Source organism: Manis pentadactyla, chromosome 7 (genome assembly GCF_030020395.1).
Source record: "Manis pentadactyla isolate mManPen7 chromosome 7, mManPen7.hap1, whole genome shotgun sequence".
NCBI lineage: Eukaryota > Metazoa > Chordata > Mammalia > Pholidota > Manidae > Manis > Manis pentadactyla.
Window position 1 is genome coordinate 136,994,431 of NC_080025.1, and position 23,242 is coordinate 137,017,672.

The 23,242-nt window shown below is 46.9% G+C and overlaps 1 protein-coding gene across 1 annotated transcript in view; it reads left to right on the forward strand.

Annotated features, from left to right (window-relative positions):
* The window catches only part of TMEM178B (transmembrane protein 178B), a 339,668-nt gene extending 320,053 nt beyond the window's left edge, over nt 1–19,615 (forward strand). Inside the window, exon 4 of the mRNA XM_036926213.2 lies at nt 15,194–19,615. Coding sequence (XP_036782108.1) covers nt 15,194–15,444 — 251 coding nt within the window. The 3' untranslated portion in view covers nt 15,445–19,615. The remainder of the gene's footprint in view (nt 1–15,193) is intronic.
* Nucleotides 19,616–23,242: the final 3,627 nt, after the last annotated feature.

Sequence of the window (23,242 nt, forward strand, 5' to 3'; positions counted from 1 at the left end):
GTTTGATCCATACAAAGCTATGTATGTGTTCAGTGATTGGCAGTGAGGTGACAGCATGCAAAAATCACTTGAGTACAGGTTTTCATCTCAAAGAAAGGCCAGGCCAAGATGACAAATGTGCTAGGCATATGAAACATAAACCAAACCAGGTGGCAGGCTCACCTGATCTTCTGGCTACCACCCCAGACCTCTTCCTCTACTAATTAACATGGCATTGGCTCAGATCAGATAGGGCAGAAGCCTGAGAGATTTCTCTCAGGAGCCAATTTCTCCCAGACACTCAAACAGCTGGTCCCAATCCTTCCACATTTAAAATCAAGGTAATTTAGAGCTGAGCCTCATATGCACAGTGATGTCAAATAATGATATCTAATGGCCTCATGCACCTGCCCTTCTATGTATGTCAGGAGCTGAGAAGCAGTGTCTTCTCTCCAGGTGCCTCATGTTCAACAAGATAAGTGACAGCCAGGCCTAGAGCAATTCAGAGAGAATGGCACCTTCTTATGCCAATACCTGGAGTCTAGAAATGACTTACCTGGAAGGACTTAGAGGATCTGGTCTGACCCCTGTATTTTATGGTTAGAGGGGATCATGATCCATGGCGATTTGCTGGTGCTCTGGGACCAGAGCCCAGATTTTCTGATTCTTGGTGGAGCTCTCTTTCTACTAAGCCACACCCCCACTGGTTGCAGCTGGGCCAGGAGAGCTACCACAAGAGGAATTCATATGCAGTGTTAGGTCTCCTTGTGCTGGGCTTCAGGCTGGGGGAGACGTGGCTTTCTCTGCAGAAGCCTTGTCGCGGCTGAGGACAAGGAACGCCGGAGCAAGCGGGAAGCCGTAGCATCAGAGTGCTGAGGGGGTTTTGTGTTGCTTCCAGCACTGTCTCCAGCAGGAAACTCGGAGCAAGATTGTCCTCCGCCCCAGTGCGTCTCAAAGGTTGCCCTGTGGACTCTTGTCATCCACTAGAAAGAGTTGGCCTACAAAGAGAAGGAGAGAATGGAGAAGCAGGGACAGGCAGACGGCAGGCTCTAAGTGGCTGTGCTCTTGGAAGCCCACTGTTCACAGTTTGAGAATGTTCCTTTCTCACAGCTGCAGATGCCACGCTCAGATTAGTTGAGGAGCCGGTTGGCTCCCACTCACTCTCATCTCTGGACCGCAGCCCAGCTGGATGGGAAGCTGCAAAGGTTCGCACTGAGAGAGACGGGATGTTCTCCCTGGATCATTTTCTTCCTAGAATTCTCTTTTCTACTCTTACACAGAAAGCTCATAACTCACCAGGCCCCATACCTCAGACCTTCCCAACTTTTCTCTCCATGAAGCATGAAATATCCAAGGTCAGGTGGGCGGAAGTGGAATGATCCAACAGTTGCTTCCTCTGGGAGACACTGTTTGAATGTGGGCAATGGAAGCAAGTATCATGGGTAGTTTCCAGATGGTTCTGCAATCAAATAGTTTGAAGCTTTATAGCAAAATCAAATATTGGCTCCGTCACTTATGCTTTGGGACCTTTAGCAAATTATTTGACTTGGGTTACTATGTGAATTACATAATTTATGTTCTGTGCTGTGTGTATATTTATATAGAAATTCATATATATATAATGTACATATGTATATTTACATATATGTGAGTGTGAGTACACACACACACACACACACACACACACACACTCTCACAGTAACTTCAAGGTACAGAAGGTACAAAACTGAGACTTGGCTTGAGACAAGTGCCTTTGAATTAGTCATTGGGATTATAGAATGGCTTCCCAGGGGAAAGAACGGTGGTGGTGTTTTAACAAAACAAGAAAGAAGGGAAGGTGCACTGCGTGGTCTGAAATAATAAAACTACAGCTCTCACAGTCCACTACGTGGCAGGTGTCTAATGAGTGAGTATGACATACTGTGAATGCCACCTCTCTATCCCAGAGGAACCAGGTCAGAAGCTCTGTAGCACCTACAGAAGGTCCCCAATGCATGTTGTCTAGCAACTGCCAGCCCTTCTCCCAGGGCTCGCTCCTTTTACTCACCCTGATTGAGCCACAGGCCGCACAGGCTCCTTCACAAATGCCCAATGTTGTAATGTGACCGTCACTGGATGCTGTCTCTCTTTGAGCCCAGAGTTCCTTTCCAAAGAGGGTCTGACTCAAGTGTATTTTGAGATCTTCCAAGTTCCATCGTTCTGGTTCCAGCAAAGTCCACAGAACAAAGAGTCCTGAATGAGCACTTTCTCTGGTTTCTCTGGAGAGCAGCTGCTTCTGGTGTGGCCTGTACTCTGGGAGGGGGACGAGGGAGAGCGGAGTGGGTGGTGGAAATGAAAACAGCAACCACGTTCTGTCCTCCAGAACAATTTTTCTTCACCCTCGCTTAAAGCTTTCCATTTCTAATATTATACCTTACATAGAAAAAGCAATTTTAACTTTTCTAAGCCTTTTCACATTTATTATATCACTCTTCAAAATAATCCTGCAGAGAGGGTATTATTCTGATGCCGAATTTCTGTAAAAATAAAAATGCTTCCTAGGTATGACTGAAACACAAGGTAGGCATGTGCATGTGTGGGCCTGCACACATGCGTGCTCGCAAACACCTCCACCATCACAGAATGATTGAGGAGAAAAGGGATGGGAAGGCCAGGCATGGGGGCTACTTCATTCCCCTCTTCAAAGCTCCATAGCCTAGAAATCCATTTATTCTAGTGAAAGGGATTTAATCCTCAGTTGCTGTGTACAATACAAAAGAAGGTGTCACTACTCTACCAGTTCTGGAGAAGGTTACAGTCTGGCTGAACATAAACTAAAACAGAGAACAGGAGGGGTCCCTACAATTAATTGGCATGTTGTTTTCCAGACCTTAATTAAAGGCTTAGGGATTCAGGAAAAAATGTGAATGATCTTGTGCTGGGCTTACTCAGAGAAGGCATCTTGTGAGATTTGGGACTTGGATTGGACCATACAGGGTAACTCGAGGATGGCTGCAAGGACTCCGTGTTGACTGGGTGGAGGATGGAAATGTCAGACTCCAGTCAGGGGGACTGGACGATAGCATTTTGACCTTTGTAAATTCCCGTCATAGAAAGTACTTCCAACACCCACCAATGCCCTCTTCTATTTGCTCAGCCTTTTAGATGTTTTCACAAGTTTGTAAAGGCTCTATCTTTGGTATACAGGCCACCAGAGCCACTGATCTTGTGTTCAAATCTAAATATACACCCAAAAGGATAAATGGATTAGTGGGCATTGAGTGGGAGTAAGCACAGATACAGAGGTAAGGGAGCTGGATGGAGAAAAAACCAGAAGAGAGCTACTGTTTTATATGACTATGTTTAGATGCCTATTTTAGCTACAGGGTGGCCATAAAATCTGGAAACACAGATTGTCTAATTTTATCATGTATTATAATGTTATGTTATTAAGCCAATTATCATGCATTCACCTGTTGCTGAGATTGCAAGGGCTGCCAAACCAAAAGACCACAGTCCAGGGTCTTAAACAAGAGAAATTCATTTTCTTGCAGTTCTGGCGGCTGAAAGTCCAAGGTGAAGGCACTGACGGGGTTGTTTCCTCCGAGAACTCTTTGTTGGCTTGCAGATGGCCCCTCTTGCTGCCTCATCAAGTGGCCTTCCCTCTGTGCATGCAACTATCTACTGCCCCTTCGTAGGTCCTAGTCTCCTCTTATAAGGACACCAGTCAGATTGGATTCAGGCCCACCGTAACAGCCTCATTTTAATTCAGTTACCTCTTTAATCGCCCTATCTCCAAACAGTCACATTCAGAGGCTTGTGAGTCACATTCAGGGCTTCACGTGCGTTTTGCAAGGATGCAATTCAGTCTATGACACCTGTGCTCAGATTTGGTGGCCGGGTAGATATGTAAAAATGAAGGAATAAGACTGCAGGTTCCATGATGGGAATCTGGAACCATTGTCTTTAGAACTGTAGCCAACCAACCTATGTGAATGGGTCAGTCCCCTTCTTTGCTTGAGCCGGGATGTGGCATGACGGTGGCGTCATCATATCTAGACGCGGAACAGCCTTGTGGCGTGTAGACACAGCCTCAGGAGCACAGGCGCTGCCCGCCCAGGGTGGCAGTGCTCATGCAGTCAGTGTCTGCCTAGAGCTCTTGCAGAGTTTGCAGAATGAAGGATGATTCTGTCCTAACTGAGGGCGCCATGCCTCGCAGTGTGATCTCTAGAGCCCGTCACCACCCCCCGCCTCATCCCAATGAACTCCTAAGGCGCTTTGGATGTTAGACCAATGTGACATGCCTGTCAGCTGCTGCTGATGCAGTGGTGTATAATTCGACAGTAATTTATATTCCACACACGTCTGAGCAAAGCTATAAAGTGCTCTTGAGAGCTGAATGCTGCTGAGGCATGTCATCTAAGCAGAGGAAGGGCTCAGTGTACATCGGCTTCCTAGGACGCATGCGCTGCTGTTGGAGGCGGGATCCTTTTTCTGTTTGTCGATTTGCTTCTTCATAGTTTTAAAGGCTGAGAAGGCCTAGTGGGGGAGTATCTTAGGGTCGACTTAGACTGCTCTTTCTCAGACATCCCTGACACGCACGTCCACAAGGGCACTGGTGCAGTGACCACCGTGCAGACCCTGTTGGGCTGGGATCAAAGTAGAGGTGATTAGCCTTTAAGGTGGTCCTGGGTTAGAACCATGATCACGTTGCTGATGTTTCCCTGGTAACATTTCAGGGTTGTCAAAGAATTAGCCGCCCCAAAACAGTGCTACCCGAGCCTGGCATTTCTTAACATTAGCCACACATTCTCAGGATCCATGTTTCTGTGCTTCCACCAGGTTAAGGTGTTATGTTTATTTATGTCATCGGTGAAGTATCACCAGTTGGCACCAGAGTGGAGAACAGGAATGTGAGGGAACCTGGAAGTCCCATGTGTCCCACTTAGCCCAGGACTTCCCAGTTCTGGGAGTGGAAGTCCCATGTTCCAGGAAAACACCCTGCACTCTGCCAACTCCCAGGCAAACTGGGATGGATGGTGACCCTATTAGGGAAGCAAGACTTTGAAAGAATAAAAGGAAGTCGGGCACATAAGGGAATTTGGGTTTTTGGGAGAAGCACTGGGAATCTGTGTGTAGCCAGGGAATACCATGAACATCTCTGTCCCTGGGGGCAGTGGACACATGACTGCATAACATATATCACACAATCATATGAATTGATCATCTCCTGGTGGTGGTTCAAGTCAGAGGGGAGGGTAAAGAAGTCCCTGCAAGAGCTGGGGCAGGACATCGTGACAGGCAGATGAAGCCTGGGTGGAGGGGCAGCTGGGAAACCGAGGGAAAAGAGAGCCACCAGGAGGACGTTGGCCAACAGCCAAGAAACCAAAACTAGGGGGGAACTAGAATCTAATATTTGGCAACTCAAGAAACGTTAATTAGAGATGGCAGCAATGTGAAGGAGGTGGACGAGGAAGCTGTTTCTGGTGTTGGAACAAGAGCCTGCAGTCTGGGCGTGGGAACTGTTCCCTCTCTCGCACCCTCGCTCAAGCCTCAGCTGTGCCTAGAGTGAAGGGGGTGGGGGGCAGGGGACAGGGTCGGGCAGCAGTCCCAGAACACCTCACAGCTGTCTCTTCTAGTCAGGTGATGACAGGACATGCAGACAGGAGTGGCCAGGGTGGGGCCGTAGGTTGGAGGTGACAGCGTAGGCGTGATTCCTGAAAGAAGTGCAGGTGGGACTGGTCCTCAAAGGAAGCAGGTGCCATGTTTGAACCATCAAAAGGAGGCATTGATGTTTACATAGTTCATTTCATCTGTTGGCCATGCCTTTCCACTCACAGGTAGAGTTTGCAAACAGGGATGCTGGAGGGGTCCGGAGGGCACTGTTGCCTCAATGCCAGCAGGTCTTAAGCACTCAAGCTCTCAGGCTGCAGCTACGTGGGGTGGTGCCTCGTCTCTTCCTGAGCTGTGAGTGCCTGCAAATAAAAGTCCTGGCACAGAGAGGGTATCTAGGTATCTTCTCTCATTCCAACCACTGCAAGTGGCTGGCTGGGGCTGGCTGCCTGCAGGGCTGGGCTGAGTGGGAGTCAGCCCCATTCCAGGACCAGCAGGAATGGGGGTTGACATTGATTAGCTCTTTCTGCCAGAGACATGGATGTGCAACTAATGGGGCAGCTATTTGGGCCTTGCTGTCCAAAGCATAGTCCCCATAATGACATACCTCAAGGTCAACTTGCAAATGTAAAAGGCCAGTACTTTTCAGAAATGTTTAAATCACCAGACTCCTGTCTTCAAAAGGAAATTCACATGGAAACAGATCAAAGCAGGGCTGTTCTGGTTAAAGAGAGGACAGAGGGCTGGGAGTCTCTTCTACTCCCTCTCCCTGCCCCAGGGCAGCTCCCAAAACACCTCCATGGAAGAGCTGGAAAACCACTTGGAAGGCACTACTTTAAAAGAAGGCCAGGGAGGATCCCTCTGAGAGGACGACATTTTTACTGAATCTCTGAGAAGAGCTAGAAGAAGGCCGCCTAGGTGAGGGAACAGCAAGTGCAAAGGCCATGAGCTGGGTACAAGCTTAGCTAGTTTGAGACACAGAATGCTTTTTTTTGAGTGGCTAGCAACTAGGGAGTGTGGGGGTCAAGGTGAGAAATGAGGCCAGATAGGTAGGCAGGGTCTGCTCAGGTAAAGCCACATGGGTGGGATAAAGAGTGTGCGTTTTGTTCTGAATGGATAGGAAGCTATTGGAGGATTTTAAGCAGGGGAAAGAATTATAACCTGATTAAACTTTGAAAATATCACTGGCTACTGGTTCTTCAAGAAAATAAAATAGATAAACCCCTAGCCGGACTTACCAAGAAAAATAGTCTACACACATAAAAAGAATCAGAAATGAGAAAGGAAAAATCACTATGGACACCACAGAAATACAAAGAATTATTAGAGAATACTATGAAAAATTATATGCTAACAAATTGGATAACCTAGAAGAAATGGACAACTTTCTAGAAAAATAAAACCTTGAAGAAACAGAAAATCTGAACAAACTAATTACCAGCAATGAAATTGAATAGGTAATCAAAAAACTACCTAAGAACAAAACCCTGGACCAGATGGCTTCACCACTGAATTTTATCAAACATTTAATGAGGACCTAATACCCATCCTCCTTAAAGTTTTCCAAAAAGTAGAAGAAGAGGGAATACTTCCAAACTCATTTGATGAGGCCAGCATCACTCTAATACCAAAACCAGGCAAAGACACCACAAAAAAAGAAAATTACAGACCAATATCCCTGATGAACATAGATGCAAAAATACTCAACAAAATATTAGCAGACCAAATTCAAAAATACATCAAAAAGAACATCCATCATGATCAAGTAGGATTTATTCCAGGGATTCAAAGATGGTACAATATTCAAAAATCTATCAATGTCATCCACAACATCAGCAAAAAGAAGAACAAGAACTACGTGATCATCTTCATAGATGCTGAAAAAAACATTTGACAAAATTCAAAATCCATTCATGGTAAAAACTCTCAACAAAATGGGTATAGAGGGCAAGTACCTCAACATAATAGAGGCCATATATGACAAACCCACAGCCAACATCATGCTTAACAATGAGAAGCTGAAAGCTTTTCCTTTAAGATCGGGAACAAGACAAGAATGCCCACTCTCCCCACTTTTATTCAACATAGTTCTGGAGGTTCTAGTCTGGCAATCAGACAAAACAAAGAAATAAAAGGCATCCAGATTGGCAAGGAAGAAGTTCAACTGTCCCTGTTTGCAGATGACATGATATTGTACATAAAAAGCTCTAAAGAATCCACCCCAAAACTATTAAAACTAATAGCTGAATTCAGCAAAGTTGCAAGATGCAAAATTAATACACAGAAATCTGTTGAATTCCTATATACTAATGATGAACTTGCAGAAAGAGAAATCAGGAAAACAATTCCATTCACAATTGCACCAAAAAGAATAAAATACCTAGGAATAAACCTAACCAGGGAGGTGAAAGACCTATACCCTGAAAACTATAAGTCACTCATTAGAGAAATTAAAGAAGACACCAATAAGTGGAAATACATCCCATGCTCATAAATAGGAAGAAATAATATTGTCAAAATGGCCATCCTGCCTAAAGCAATGTGCAGATTCAATGGAATCCCTATCAAAATACCAATGGCATTCTTTAACAAACTAGAGCAAGTAGTTCTAAAATTCACATGGAACCACAAAAGACCCCAAATAGCTAAAACAATCCTGAGAAGGAAGAATAAAGCTGGGGGGATTATGCTCCCTGACTTCAACCTGTACTACAAAGCCACAGTAATCAAGACAAATTGGTACTAGCACAAGAAAAGACCCATAGATCAATGGAACAGAATAGAGCCCAGATATAAACACAAGCATATATGGTCAATTAATATACGATAAAGGAGCCATAGACATAACAATGGGGAAACAACAGCCTCCTCAAAAGCTGGTGTTGTCAAAACTGGACAGCTACATGTAAGAGAATGAAACTGGAATATTGTCTAACTCCATACACAAAAGTAAATTTGAAATGGATCAAAGACCTGAATATAAGTCATGAAACCATAAAACTCTTAGAAGAAAACATAGGCAAAACCCTCTTGAATATAAACATGAGCAACTTTTTCCTGAACAGCTCTCCTAGAGCAAAGGAAACAAAAGCAGAAATGAACAAATGAAACTACATCAAACTAAAAATCTTCTATACAGTAAAGAACACCATCAGTAGAACAAAAAGGCATCCTACAGTGTGGAAGAATATATTCATAAATGAAATATCCAGCAAGGGGTTAACATCCAAAAAAGAACTCACAAGCCTCAACACCCAAAAAGCAAATAACCTGATGAAAAAATGGGCAGAGGATATGAACAGAGACTTCTCCAAAGAAGAAATTCAGATGGCCAACAGGCACATGAAAAGATGCTCCACATTGCTAATTATCAGGGAAATGCAAATTAAAACCAAATGAGATATCATCACCTACCAGTTAGGATGGCCAACATTGACAAGACAAGGAACAACAAATGCTGGTGAAGATGTGAAGGGGGAACCCTCCCACACTGTTGGTGAGAATGTAAATTAGTTCATCCATTGTGGAAAGCAATATGGAGGTTCCTCAAAACACTGAAAAGAGAAATACCATTTGGCCCAGGAATTCCACTCCTAGGAATTTACCAAAAGAAGACAAGATCCCAGATTCAAAAAGACACATACACCCCTATGTTTATTGCAGCACTGTTCACAATAGCGAAGAAATGGAAGCAACCTAAATGTCCATCAGTAGATGAATGGATAAAGAAGAGGCGGTACATATACACAATGGAATGTTATTCAGCCATTAGAAGAAAACAAATCCTGCCATTTGCAACAACATGGGTGGAGCTAGAGGGTATTATGCTCAGTGAAATAAGTTAGGCAGAGAAAGACAAGTACCAAATGATTTCACTCATTTGCAGAATATAATAACAAAGCAAAACAGCAGCAGACTCACAGACTCCAAGGAGGGACTAGTAGTTATCAAAGGGGAAGGTTGGGGGAGGGTTGGTGGGGAGGGAGGGAGAAGAAAATTGAAGGGCATTATGATTAGCACACATAATGTAGGGCGGTCACGGGGAAGGCAGTATAGCCAGAGAAGACAAGTAATGACTCTGTGGCATCTTACTACGCTTATGGACGGTGACTGCAATAAGGTGTGCGGGGGACTTGATAATATGGGTGAATGTAGTAACCACAATGTTGATCATGTGAAACCTTCTAAGAGTGTATATCATTGATACCTTAATAAAAAAATTAATAAAATGTAAACTTGACCTTAAAAAATATACATATATCACTGGCTACTGTATGCGGCAAGAAAAGAAGGCAGGATATCAATTATTTGTTATAGTTCACGTGAGGAACAATGGAAGCTTGACTAGGATGACAGCCGTGAGCATTACAGAAGTCAAGTGCGGTGTGTGGGCATGCCTTCTCTTGGCACGGGAGCTCGGACAGTGGGGCGCCAAGTCGGAGGGAGGCATGCTCCCCACACCAGGCGAGGCCCCCCTTCTGTTCATTGCCTGAGGAAACTGTGTGTCCTTCAAGACCCTGCCTCCCTAGGAATCCTTCCCTGGCCCAGCTCAGTGTCTCTCTCCGACTCTTGACTCTTACCATTCCCCACGGGGTGTTCTTCCGTCTCTTCCCAAGGTCTGCTAGAGACGGGAGGGGCCTTACAGGCATCTGCTCCTGCTCTCTGCTGTCACAGGAGAGGGACCCTCTCGTGCCTTTTGGGCCCAGGGTGCTGCTATTTTCGCATCATCCTCAACTTTTCATTTATGTCTGCCTCATCTCCAAGTAGATGATACACTTTTTTTTCACCTTTCTATTTTAGATTTAATTAAAGATTATTAAGAGCAGGGATCAAATCTTATTCTCCTTTTTGTCTCCCTACCATCCAATATAATGCTTGGCACAAACATAGAAATTCAACAAATATTTGCTGATCGGCTGTCCTGCACGTCCAGGAGCCCATTGTCACGAATTCCTCCACCTCCATCACAGTTAACCCGCCTCCCACATCAGACCTGGCTGTGCTCAGACCTGACAGCCACACTGCCGCTGTCCCTGCCTGCCGGGCCGCGTCACCCCTGGCGCCTCCCTACCGCCAGGTCTGGAGGGCAGCACAGGGCCTCGCTCCAAGGGGATGGGCTCAGAGCAGAGTTCCTTTCATTTCATTGCTGCAGTCTAACTGCAGTTAGTCTTGGAGTCTGACTGCAATTAGGCCCGAACCCCCAGCCCCAGAGGGATGATGAAGTGACTGTACGTGAGTCGTGAGTGCTCTTGCCTTTGGGCCCCTTTTATGTATCCATAAGTGCTCATGTGAAATAAAGCGACAGGAAAAAAAAAAAAAAAATATATATATATATATATATATATATATATATACACACACACTTGCAATTGTAAAATAAATAAGTAACTGGGATGTAATGTATAGCATAAGGAATATAGTCAAAATATTGTAACAACTTGGTATGGTGATAGCTGGTACCTAGAATTATCATGTATATAAATGTTGAATCACTGCGTTGTACACCTGAAACTAATGTAATACTGTGTGTCAACTACCCTTCAATAAAAAATAATTATCAAAAAAAAAAAAAGAAATAAAGCGGCAGGTTCTAAAGACCTAGCCCCAGCGGGTCGTGGCCTCATGCTCGCCTGAGGACCGCTGCCACACCCATCCCACTGTTTCATTGAGCTATGCTTCCAGCAGAGGCACTGAGAATCTGTTGGTCCCGCCCCCAGAGGACCCAGAGAGTTGATGGTGGTGGCGGGGGGCATTCTGCACCCCATGCCACCCAGCTAGTCTCCAATCCACAGATCTGAGAGTTGGGTTCATGACATTAGACAGAAAGCTGCATCCGGCGGGTGCTTGCCCGCCTACGTCCCCTACCTCCTGCACTGTCAGGACTCAGCATCATTATTTCCATTGTCAGAACATGCTAAGTAACAAAGGCAGCGTGTCATTCATCCAGTCTCTTTACTGAGGGTCTACCATGTGCCTGCATATATCCATTCAAATAATCAAGTGTGAATTGATAAGTGCAGAAATACATAACAGTGTAAATCCTTGCTCATAACAGAAAACAGTTGTGTTTGTGGAAACGAAAAGAACCTGTTCCAAACCTCCAGCTCTGTCCCATGGAATTTCCTAACAGTTACATGGATGTAACTTACAAAGCCAGCTAAGAGGAGAACCCCATCTAGGGAGCACTGACAAAGGCTAACAGGCAACAGAAACGGTTAAAGGTTCCAAAGTCAGAACAGCGGACGGAGTTAAGGCAGGGAGAGCCCCTCCAGCTCACTCCGTCAGTGGAGCAGAACCAGACGTATGTCTCAACAAATGGGACCATTTCCAAGTGGTGGTGAGGTCCACGTTGACCTAATCCCTTTCCTCTCCATTTGCCACTAAAATAGTGTATATCCAGCTTTTTCAGCTACTGGCCATGTGGGAAGATCAAAACTTCTTGAGGTTGACCTTCTCTCCGAGAATTGATCACTGGACTTAATCAGAATGGTGTACTTGTGATAAGAAGAAGCATCTCCATTTTTAAAGTATCCTATGTAGATACAGTTTATATGAGTCCTGGGGTGACCCCAATCACATCCAGAGCTTAGGGTTCCGAGATGATGACTCAGTCCACATCTCTAGCTCAGAACTTTCTATCGGGCTCCAGATCGTGGTTCCAAGCGCTGTAATGTCCCACAGGCAGCTCAGTTTGAACTCTGCACACACATATATTTGCTAGCCTAAACCTAGATTTTAGTAAGTGACAACAAGGCATACCCAGGTTCCCAAACAGGAAACTGAAAACATGCTTGAGGTTCAGGCAGGCCAGTTCTGATTTGTTGGGACTTGGGTCATTTGAAGCTTTCTTTAGCTCTCACATTCCCAGGCCATCACCCTTGCCTTGGCTAGGCCCCACAGCCCCAGAGATTCTGTGCAAGCCCGGGGTGAGACCTAATGCACCCAGGGTACCACCACAGAATTCCGTCTGAACCCCAGGGCACAGCAGGAGGGACCCGGAGTGCTTTGTAATTCCCCCAAGTTTGGGAACCCTGTTCTCACAAGTAATGGTGCCACCTGTGTTTGTATCCTGTGGCTATCACTACATGCACATGCATGTACACAAGCACAGACATGTGCACAAACACATCCATGTGCACACACAGCTGTGCACAAGTACACACATACACGGATACATACAAGCATGTGCATGTGCATGAACATACATTTCATTTATGTGGCACCTGCATCCGGGTCACCCCCGATACATGGTTTTCAGTTTCCTCTACAAGCAGTCAGTCATGAAACTGCCATCCACTCCAGCCCTGCTCACCCTTGCCAGCCCCCTCCTCCCTTCCCCCAGTGACTGCAGCAGACTCCTAACTGGTCCTCCTCACTCTGCACTCTCCTCGGTTCTCCTGACTCAGTGGTCTTTGGAAATGCAGGTCAGAGCCACCGAGTGTCTCAACCCCGAAAGCATTCTCTGCTGAAGTTCAGACCTCTCACCTCAGAGAGCAGTGCCCCCCACCATCTGGGGTTGACTTTGGCGCCCCCCTCTGGTGGCCAGGCCTCAGATGCAACCTTCACCACCTGAACATCTTCGTATTTTAATCTTTTCCCCAAGTGGAATTATTTCCTTAGGCTAAAATGAAGTCATTAGGTAAAAGGTATGAATATTGTAATGACCCCCTTCCTGTAAGGGAAGCACCACCTTAGAGGCGTCCAAGAGTCTGGGGGATGATCCGTTTCACTGCTCCCATGTTCATTCTGGAGATGATCATTAAAAAACAAAGCAAAACAAAACTGCTCATTTGATAAATTATGCTTTGTTACTCTTCTTTCTTTCTACTGTTCTTGTTACTGTTCTGCTGATTTTTATTACAATTCTTTGGTTATTGGTAGAATTGAGTGTATTTCACATTCACTGCCCATTTGTTTGTATTCCTCTGCCATCTGACCTTTGGGCTGTTAAGGTTCATCTCTGCCCAGTGAAACCTTTCTTCTAGCCCAGTGGTTCCAAAGTGTGGTCACCAGGACAGCAGCATCAGTGTCACCCAAGAACTTATCAAAAATACAAATTATCAGGCCCCACCCAGACCTACTAAAACAGAAACTGCAGCGTAGGGCCCAGCAGTCCACTTTCATAAGCCGTCCAGGACTCCAGGCCGCCCTGCCCCAGACTGCGAGGTATACAATTCACCTTGAAGCCAGGTGCACAGCAGGGGGGACCTGTGAAGGGCCTCAGCTTGCATGGCACCAGTCTTACAGCGTGGAGGAAAAGACTGCAGACTCTGGGATTAGCCTGCCTGGGGGTGTAGCTTGACTTTACCATTTACTTGCTGTGTTATCTTAGGCAGATGGCTTAACCTTTCTGGGCCTCAATTTCCTCAGTCAGAAAAATGGGGATAATAATATAGCTTACCTCACAGATTTGTTTTGAGAAATTAAGGCTCGATAACATCTTAAGCACTTCACACAGTTCTTAGCACACAACACTTAATAAATGTCAGCTGTGACTGCTGCCTCCTTGACCATCTAAAGTAGTGCAAGTTCATGGGCCTGAGGCCTAGAAGAAATAAGGTTGGATGCTGAAATAACTCGGCTGTCAGGAAGCAAGAGGTCTTATAATAAATATAATGCCCCTTGTCCTATTCCCATTGCCTTAAAATAGGCTTCTCCCTCTTCTTCCTTCCATCGACCCAACTCACCCTCCCCAAATTTAACAGGCCATTGCCCTCATATCTGAGCTGACAGAAGAAGCTAAGACACAGCAAATATTGAGAAAAAGCTCTTGAACTCATTTTGGGTACCCCAAATATCTCTCTTGGTCAAAAATGGGTTAACAATTCTATACCTTTTTACAACATTCTGTCTCTTACAGCAGCCTTCCCATTGGAGGTTAATGTAAGCAATATTTTTTTAAAGAGATGGCCACATCATTAGGGTCATGAAATACCTCCTAGACTATGCAGACGAGTTAACTTACGCTACTGTGAATTAGGAATATTCAGGGGTGAGAGTCATGTACAGTTTCCCAGAGTTTTTTGACTGCTGCCCCTTTGTAAGGGAATATCTCATAGGGCTAGAGTTCCTTGGAGAACACTTTGGGAGATCTTGTCTTACAGGAAAGTGGAAAAGGTTTCCAGGATTTGGACAACTTGTTGGTGAATGGGTTAAAGGAAAACCCAGTGTTGTATATAAGACATATATGGGAAAGAAAAGAATAAAGATGTTTTTCTCTTTAAAGAAGTAACATACAGGGTCTTTTCTGCCTCTCCATAGGAGAACTGAATTTCCAGTGCTTTAGAAAAATGAACTGAATACTCTTCTGCCTCGCTCTGCCCTGCACGCAACTCCACTGTGATATTCATTTAGTATTTTCCCAAATGAGAGACTTGCTGAGTTTGTCCAAGACTGAGCAATTTCTCAAGAGGCAGGAAGCCATGATTCCTTAATACCAATTCTCCCCATCATGAATATTTCCAGATATTGATCTTGTCAGCAGGTTGCTCTTTCCTGGATCTTCTCATTTCTCTACTCAAGAAGATTGAAAATGCAATCAACCTCACTTCTGTCTCTCTCTCTCTTCTTCTCCCTTTCCTTCTCCATTACCCCACCCCCTATGTCTTCCCCTGCCCTCTAGGAACCTTCTGCATCATCTCACTGTGCACCTGTGTGGCTGGGATCAACTTTGAGCTGTCGCGTTACCCACGCTACCTGTATGGACTCCCCGATGACATCAGCCATGGCTATGGATGGTCCATGTTCTGTGCGTGGGGGGGCCTGGGCCTCACGCTGATCTCGGGATTCTTCTGTACCTTGGCCCCTTCCGTTCAACCTGTCCCGAGGACCAACTGCCCTAAATCCAGACCCGAGAATGGGACGGTGTGCTGAAAACAAACCCACACACACACACACACATATATATATATATATAAATATATATATAATATACATATATAAAACAAAACTGAACCCAGCCGACGCCAGCACCAAGGTAGAGTCGAGTTGGCTCGGGTACCGCATCTCGTCGGACTTCGTGTCGCCTCATCGCCGAGAGGGGGAAGGTGTACCCGCCGTGTGGCTCTTCCATCAATTCCTAACTTTTGGCTCCATGGTTCCTTGAAGACAGAGCGAACATCACCCCTTGCATAGCATCTTGATTCCTGTCACGCACGAGGATGGGAGCTGGGAGGGGACGGCGCCAGTGCGCAGAAGCAGCAAGATGGAGACGGAAGTGCCGTCCACTGGGCCACAGGTGAGGACCCCAGCCCGACACCAGTCATGTCACAGAGAAACAGAGCCCTTGGTTCATAGGATGTAACCGAATCTTTGAGGCCATACAGAACCACTTCTCCTGTTCTTCCTAATCTGATTTCCTTCCTGGCCCACCAGTGACTCACAAGAAGTGGAAGAGAAAACAGACTGAGAAGGAAGTTTTTCTCTTTGCTGCCAAACTTTGGGACAAAGCTATAGAGGTGGGAAGGGGGAGATAACAATACGCTGAGAGGCAAGATCCACATCAGTCAAAGGACACTTGAGTAAGACCCCGTCTTACCTTCCAGCTGCCTTACCCCAGTTAAACAAGAGGCCACTCTGCCCCTCACCCGCCTGCACCCCCTGGAGCAGATCGGAGCCTGGGAGCCACCCTGTGAAGGGTGTGTGGGTGTGTGTATGGGCATGTGTGCAGCCACTTTGGGTGGTTTCCTTTTTTCACCTTTTTAAGTGGAAATCCTGCATTATGACTGTTGTCTCTTTATCATTTCTGTGGGCCTCACGGCCCAGGATGGAGGCCCCTTGACCCTGGGAGAATAATGAGGGTCAGGCCTCTCTGGGTGCCAGTTCTGCAGCTGCAGCACCCTGGCGTGTGCGGGGGGCGGGAGTGGTTTCTGAGTGTGGGGTTTTATAGTCTGTGTTGCATTTCTCTATTATTTTGAGTGCAACTGAAATTCCCAGAGAGCAGAGCCAAGAACAGAACCATTGGGCAGAGGCCCCTGTGGCCCATCACATCACAGTTCTGGGACACCACAGGATTTAGTCCTCTAGTTTTAAAAATTCAAGACACAGCTGGGCACAAAAGCCATGAGAGAAGAGGGGGAGCAGTTGAGAAGGGAGAAGGAGTGTCCCTCTGTTTTTATTGTATAAGTATGTATATCAAACAGTACCTCTCACTCCCCATCATGGAGGCTGTCCTTTGTCACTGGACATCTACCCCCTTCCCTAGGGGTGACCTCTGTACAGATGAAGGAAAATGGGTCATGTCCAGAGGGACACCTCCATGTCCCATGGGCTCAAGTTTGTATGATATTGTGTAAATCAATGGAGAACTCTTAACTCTTTCTATCTTCTTCCTTTTCCTCTTGATATTCAAGGCCATGAATCCCAAAATAGCCATCTTAGTGGCTAGCACCCAAATAGAGGTGGCATAAATCCAGCCCAGCATCTCAGGCTCATTTGAGCAAATTGGCACTGCAGGTGTTGGCAGGGTACAAAGCCAGAGAGTTGTGAAAGCTGTAGGGACAGGAGTCTGCCAGAAAGAGTAGACAGGGGCCGCTGACAGTCACCTCAGTGACCCTGCGTGGCTGAGCAGCCCCAGGGAGGCAAGGAGAGAATCCCCGAGCTGCACAGCCGTGGGTCACCTGTGAGCCAAGAATTCAGTTGCTTCGTAACTAAGTCCTCTTTGGGAAGTTTGCCGCCCACGCACTCTGGTTCATCCACCTGTCTTCTATCTTCTTGTGTCTCCTCCAGTTGCTCTCACCTCCTAACTACTCACCTTCTCCCTCTCCCATCCACCAGGCCACAAGTCCTGCCTATCTCCTCATCTGCTCTTTCTGACTGTGTGTGTATAATTCACCCCCGGGTAGGACAGCCCATGTGCATGAATAGCCAGAATGTGTGGCCCTGTATGTGAGTATCTCTCTGGCACATTGTGTGTATGTTTGTGTCAGTAGGTACCTAGATGCAGGTGTGAGTGTTCTATTCAAGACTTCCTTGCCAGTGAGACTGGTCACCTTCTGCAGGTCTCACATGTGGATGTGTGGGGAGAGGAGTTGTGTTGTATAGCAGGAAATCCTGTTAGCTTCTAACGGAGCTTCTAAGGATTTTTTAAGACAAAGGATTTATTCTATGAGGAGGAAAATAATTTTCAGGAAAACCCAGTTTTTCAATTGCATAGGGAATTTTTTAAATTTTTTCTTTGAAAAGTTGAATTTCTCTCTTAAGGGGAAGGGCATACTTGGGCTTGAGGAAAAGTGACAAGTATCTCAGATGGAGAGGCCTGTGTCTTCCTTCTAAGAGCCTTTGGTGGGCTCTGCCAGGCGGGGAGAGGCAGGTGTCCCCACACATCCATTTGGGGCAGAGGGCTAGTCTGCGGCCAGACCCAGATTCCAGCTCTTTTCCTGTTGCAGGAAAATAGGGAGAGAAATTATATATCGGGCAATTTGCTATCAATAATTTAAACTTTTCTTAAGTAACTGTGTTTGAGAATACTGCCTTCACCAGCCTGTTATTATTTATGCCTTCATTTATATCCCATGCTTGCCATAAACCGATCATGCACTCTCTCCAACTACTAGTCTTAATGATAGATTTCTCATGTGGCCTATCCCTTCGAAGCCTTCCTGAAATTTGAGGAAGACTCCAAGGAAAGAAGTAAACCACCTTGACTCAACCCACCGTCAGGGGAGCAGGAGCTTTGAGCTGCTGTTTTGGTCATGGGGCCAGAGAGGTACAGATACACACACTCAGGGGTCTGAACCTGCTTGGGGCCAGTAAAAGCCCAGCCACTAGGCCAGGGTGGGTGCCCCAGAGAACAAGTCCCGGCCAGGGGGAGAACGGTCAGGTGGCCTTGATCCCTCCAGCATAGAGGCCTCACCCCAGATTAAGACATGCTGGTCCAAGCTGTTACTGACACTTTCTTGCTATGACGTGGCTGAGGAAGAAGAGAAGGAAGAGGGGGCCCCAACCTGCGAGAGACAGTTTAGGCCAGACTCTGCTGACTCCATATCAAAGTAAAAGCCAACCTTCTGGTGGGATTTGACCGCGGCAGCCTCACTGAGCACCGAGCCCTCACAAGGGCACATGCAGGTCTGTGCCCGTGCCTGTGTTCTGAGCTCCCTGCAGGTCAGCCCCTCGATCAGGGAGGCCATTTCAGCTTTTATTTCCTTCCTTACTCTATGGGAGTGGGGTGTCAGCCTGGAAAGAGGGCCTATTGCTTTCTCTCTCCATTCTGGGAGTTCAGGTTTCTTCTTCTGTTTCCTTTTCTCCTCTCCACCCACTGCACTTGCCCTCCACATCAGCTTTGCGCAGTTAGAGCAGTTAGGGGCTGTGTCTCTGGAGAGGCTGACGTACTCCCAGCTGCCCCTTCCTTATCTGCGGGGGCTGTAGGTCTCCTAAGGAGGTCTGCGGCTCCCTGGCATCAAAACAGAAGAAATTTTAGTGTGCCTCTTCCAGCTTTAATCCTCCTTCAAGCCCCAGCCTTTCAACAGCAGCGCCCTTCCAACTCCGGGGATCCCAGGGTCACAAAGACTTGGCAACTCCACCAACCACAGAGAAGCCCCCCTCGGCCGCACCTCCCGGCGCAGCGCCTGGAGCCCTGGTGCTGCGTTGGGGTGTTCTCTCGTCGCGGGGAGAGGGCTTCCCCCTAGCGCGCTCGCCTTCCTTTTGACAAGGGAAGAAGAAATTCCAAAACTGAGTCTGGGCCCTAAGTCTTCCTGTCCATCCACAGCCATGAGAAGAGGTCTGCAGCGACGGGCCCACACGCCGCTGTCCTGATTCTGGGAGGATGGGCTGCTTTGGCCCTAAAGCTGCTCCCCGGAGTCAGGTTCAGGATCCTCAGACACGTCACCCAGAGGCACTTAGAACCAGCTCTGTCTTCACCTGGCTTATTCTGGGCGGGAAGTGACCCTCAAGCCTCTGAAGGGGAAGGAGCGGGAAAACCACACTCTGGTCAGCTTTGGTGCCATTTGTGTGGCATGCTTGGAGGATTCTCATAGCTTAAGTGAAACTGTTTTTCTGAAAACGTTCCCCCTGCTCCAGGGACCAGCCGTCACCCCAGACACGTCCAGCCCTTTCCAGGCAAACCCGATGAGTCCCAGTGAGAGGTGATCTCACTGCAGATGAAAACAGTCGGTACACACCAGCCAGGCTGGCTTCTCTGCTGTCGTCTAGGTGGCATATGGTAGAGGAAAGGGACAGATTTTTTTTTTTGGTATAATTAATGTACAGTTACATGAGCAACATTACGGTTACTAGACTCCCCCCATTATCAAGTCCCCACCACACACCCCATTACAGTCACTGTCCATCAGCGTAGTGAGATGCTATAGAGTCACTACTTGTCTTCTCTGTGCTATACTGCCTTCCCCGTGCCCCCCACCCACTACATTATGTGTGCTAATTGTAAAGAAAGGGACAGATTTCTTTCCCTATAAAGCAGGTCCACCTGAGTTGATAGACGCAGAAGATTCTGGTGTCCCTCAAAGAAGTCAACTCGGTGGGCTTTGCCGTCTCTCCACTGATGCCTCCATGGTGCAAATTGTCTCTTAAACATCATTGTTAGTTCTTGCACTACATTTTTATAGGCTATTGGATTTTTTTTCCTCTAAATAATACATGCAATACATACATAATAATAGAAAACATACATATTAATAATAAAAATAAAATACAAAAAACAGCTAAAGGTTTGTTCATAATCCCACCACTCTGAGGCATCACAGTGGTTGCAGCCCCAGCACCCCACCCTCCCCAGTCAGTGGGTGTCTCTGGGTGGGCACTCGGCGCCGGGAGTGCCATCCATGACCACAGACCACGCTGGCCTGCATGGGGTTGACCCACAAGGCTCAGCACCCACGGAGAGCAAAGAGGCTTTTGAAAAAAACTCACTGCCAGAGCTTAGGGGCAGGGGTGGAACAGAGGTAAAAAAATTCCTACTTTGGGATTTCTTTCTTTTTTGTCTTGAGTGCCATCTCAACCTGATGATAGGTGTAAGAGCACTGAAGCCCAAGTAACTCACTAATTAAGCTGCCCTTGTATAACACAGTTACTGTAAATTGCATTTCAGCTGTGCACTCAAATGATGTGTGACTCTGGGCACTGTGTCTTCTCCATACTTGAACTTCCTCATCTACAAAATGAGGAGAGTGCTAACACTTTACCTCATGGTGTATTAAGGGTGACAAAGAGATGGCAAAATGATTTGCGAACATGAAGTGTCACATAAATTATGCCCTGTTCAGATCATCCTGCAGCAGCAGAGCCCCCGAGTGGAATCCTTCCAGGCAGTGTCCGGGCCTCGCTGCGGAAGGCTCCCCTGGAGTGAGATGTCCTCTTGGCCCCAGAGCAGGACTGTTTACGCAGTTAAGCACGAGGATTCAATTCCTTCAGGTCCCTCAGAGAAGGGAGTTCCTTAACTTACCCATTCCCAGGCTTCCTGCCTTTTGTCGAAAGCCAACTTTGCAAAGCCACTCGTAATCGCTCTTGATTATACCGGGAGGTGATGGAATGCGGAACATATGGTGCAAATAGCACACATGAGCTGAAAACAGTTAGCTGTTAACCCAGGCACACAGTCAATGCCTTTTTTTTAAACCATCCTTCTAATATTATTTCTAGCTGTTCATGCTCAAGTGGTGGGAGCAAATCAGATTTTGAAACATTTTAATGGCCTTCTAAGTTTCAGGTGGGGACAAGTTTCAAGGAACTGGGGTCTTTCTCTTGTAGGTTGGCAAAAAAGCTGGCTTCATCAGAAGCTCATGGGTTCCTAAAGGAAGTCCTCCGGATGGAGCATTCTCTAGCGTTCTGGGGTGATCCTGTTTGGGAAAAACTGAATCTTAGGTTCTAAACAAGACAAAGTTGCACTTCCAAGTGGGTCTGTACTCTTTCTGCCTTGCGGAGGATCGGGTTTCAGTGTTATGGTGAGACCTTCTCTAAGGGAAGTCCAGGCCCTTGCTCCCTAGAGGGCCAGTGCCCAACAAGGAATGGAGGAACTGCCCACCTGGAAGGGGTGTTTGTTCACTATTAAGAAACAAATGGGGGTTGCACAGCAGCAGCCCAAACCTGGCCTTGCTTTTACAGACGCCAGCCTCGATGTGGCTGGTGTAGGAGAGCAATTGCAACTCCTCTGCATCGTTTCCAAGGACTGGGCGCTGCTCCTTGGAGAAGGCTGTGTCCCTCTCTGCTCTCCTGTCCCCATTTCTCCCTGTGGCTGGGCCCTTCCCTTCCTTTCCCGGGTGCCTGTAGATCCTTTGTAGCCTGAATGTGTCGGTGTGTCTGTTGTTGTGGATGTAATGATGCCTTTCGCAGAAAGAGCTTTCATGAACTCATTCTTACACCCTTTCCCATTTCCACCTGTGGTGTGACTCTTTTGCTATCCAAGACTATCTGTAAAAATGTACAAATAAAAATCGAAGCTGAAAATAGGGGGAGGGAATCAAGACTGATCAAATGCATTGATGTAGCCCTCAGTTTTCTGAGGTCTTAGGGGACTGCCCTGAAATCCTGACTCTGGGTGGGATTTGAAGGGAGGGAAGCCATTGGCACAGAAGTTTTTATCTTGTTGTTTCTGAGTCCCTAGTGTCTGCTTGGAACTCTCTATTCTGAAGGTTTTTGCTTTTAAAGTTCAAAGTTTTCCAAAAAGTGAAAGCAGATCATCAAACTCTGCAGGGTGAAGGTCATTACCAAGGTTAACACGGAGAACAGCTCCTGGGGTCGCTTTAGCAACTTGGTCTCTGGCTCACTAGGGGCCTGCATCGAATCCTCTTACCTCACCATGTCCCGGCGTCCTCTCGGCCGAACGGAGCAGGGGGACTTGCGGGGCTCCTGGGGCACCAAGTCTCCTTGGCCATTCTGCGGCTGTTTTTAGAGAGGCTCCGTGCCCATTCCGGTGTGCGTGCTGCGCCGAGGTCCATTCTGAGAGCTTTCCCCCCTGCTGCTCCAGCCACGCTCTTTTCCTCAGAGAGTAACCTCAAGCTCACAGCCAGTTTGTGCTCGGAGTCCAAGCCTTTGACCTACCTTTTCATTCTCAGATGCCTTTTCCCCCCCACTTTGATGATCCCCTTTTAAGGACAGAGCTTTGCCTCCAGGATAGGAGAAAGGGTATCAAAAGAAATGCTGATATGCGTTGCTTTGTAATCTCCGAGCTAGAACACGGCTTGTGATGGCAGACGCCGGTCGTCCGGCTGCGGGATGCTTCCAAGTCGGAATGAAGAAAGCATTGGTGGGTGGTGGGGTAGAGGCGGTGGGCAGCAGATGCAGGTTGGCAGTGGAGGTAAGATGAACCTTTTGGAAGGGGAAATGGTAGAATCACCAGAGTGTCCTTAGCATGGCAGCAGAGAAGGGCCCCCAAAAGGCAGGGCACCCTGAAGTAAGAGGAAGTAGGAAAGAGGAACAGGGAATGGGTAATACTGTAGCACAAAGATCTGCCTCCCCCAGCACTGAGAAGAGTAGGTGTCCCGGGGGGGTTCCCACTAGCTAGGCAGTGGGCTAACCCCTCGCTCCCCATGGCGCCTCCCCTCCCACCCTTCGTCCTCTCTGATGACCCATCGTGATCATCTCTGGGACCAGCTTTGGGAAGGCAGTTGAGACCAGTGGTGCCAACAGAGATGTAAGCTATATATGCGATGTTAAATATTCTAGTAGCTCCCTTTTTATAATTCCAAAGCAACAGGTAAAGCTAATCTTAACACATAAT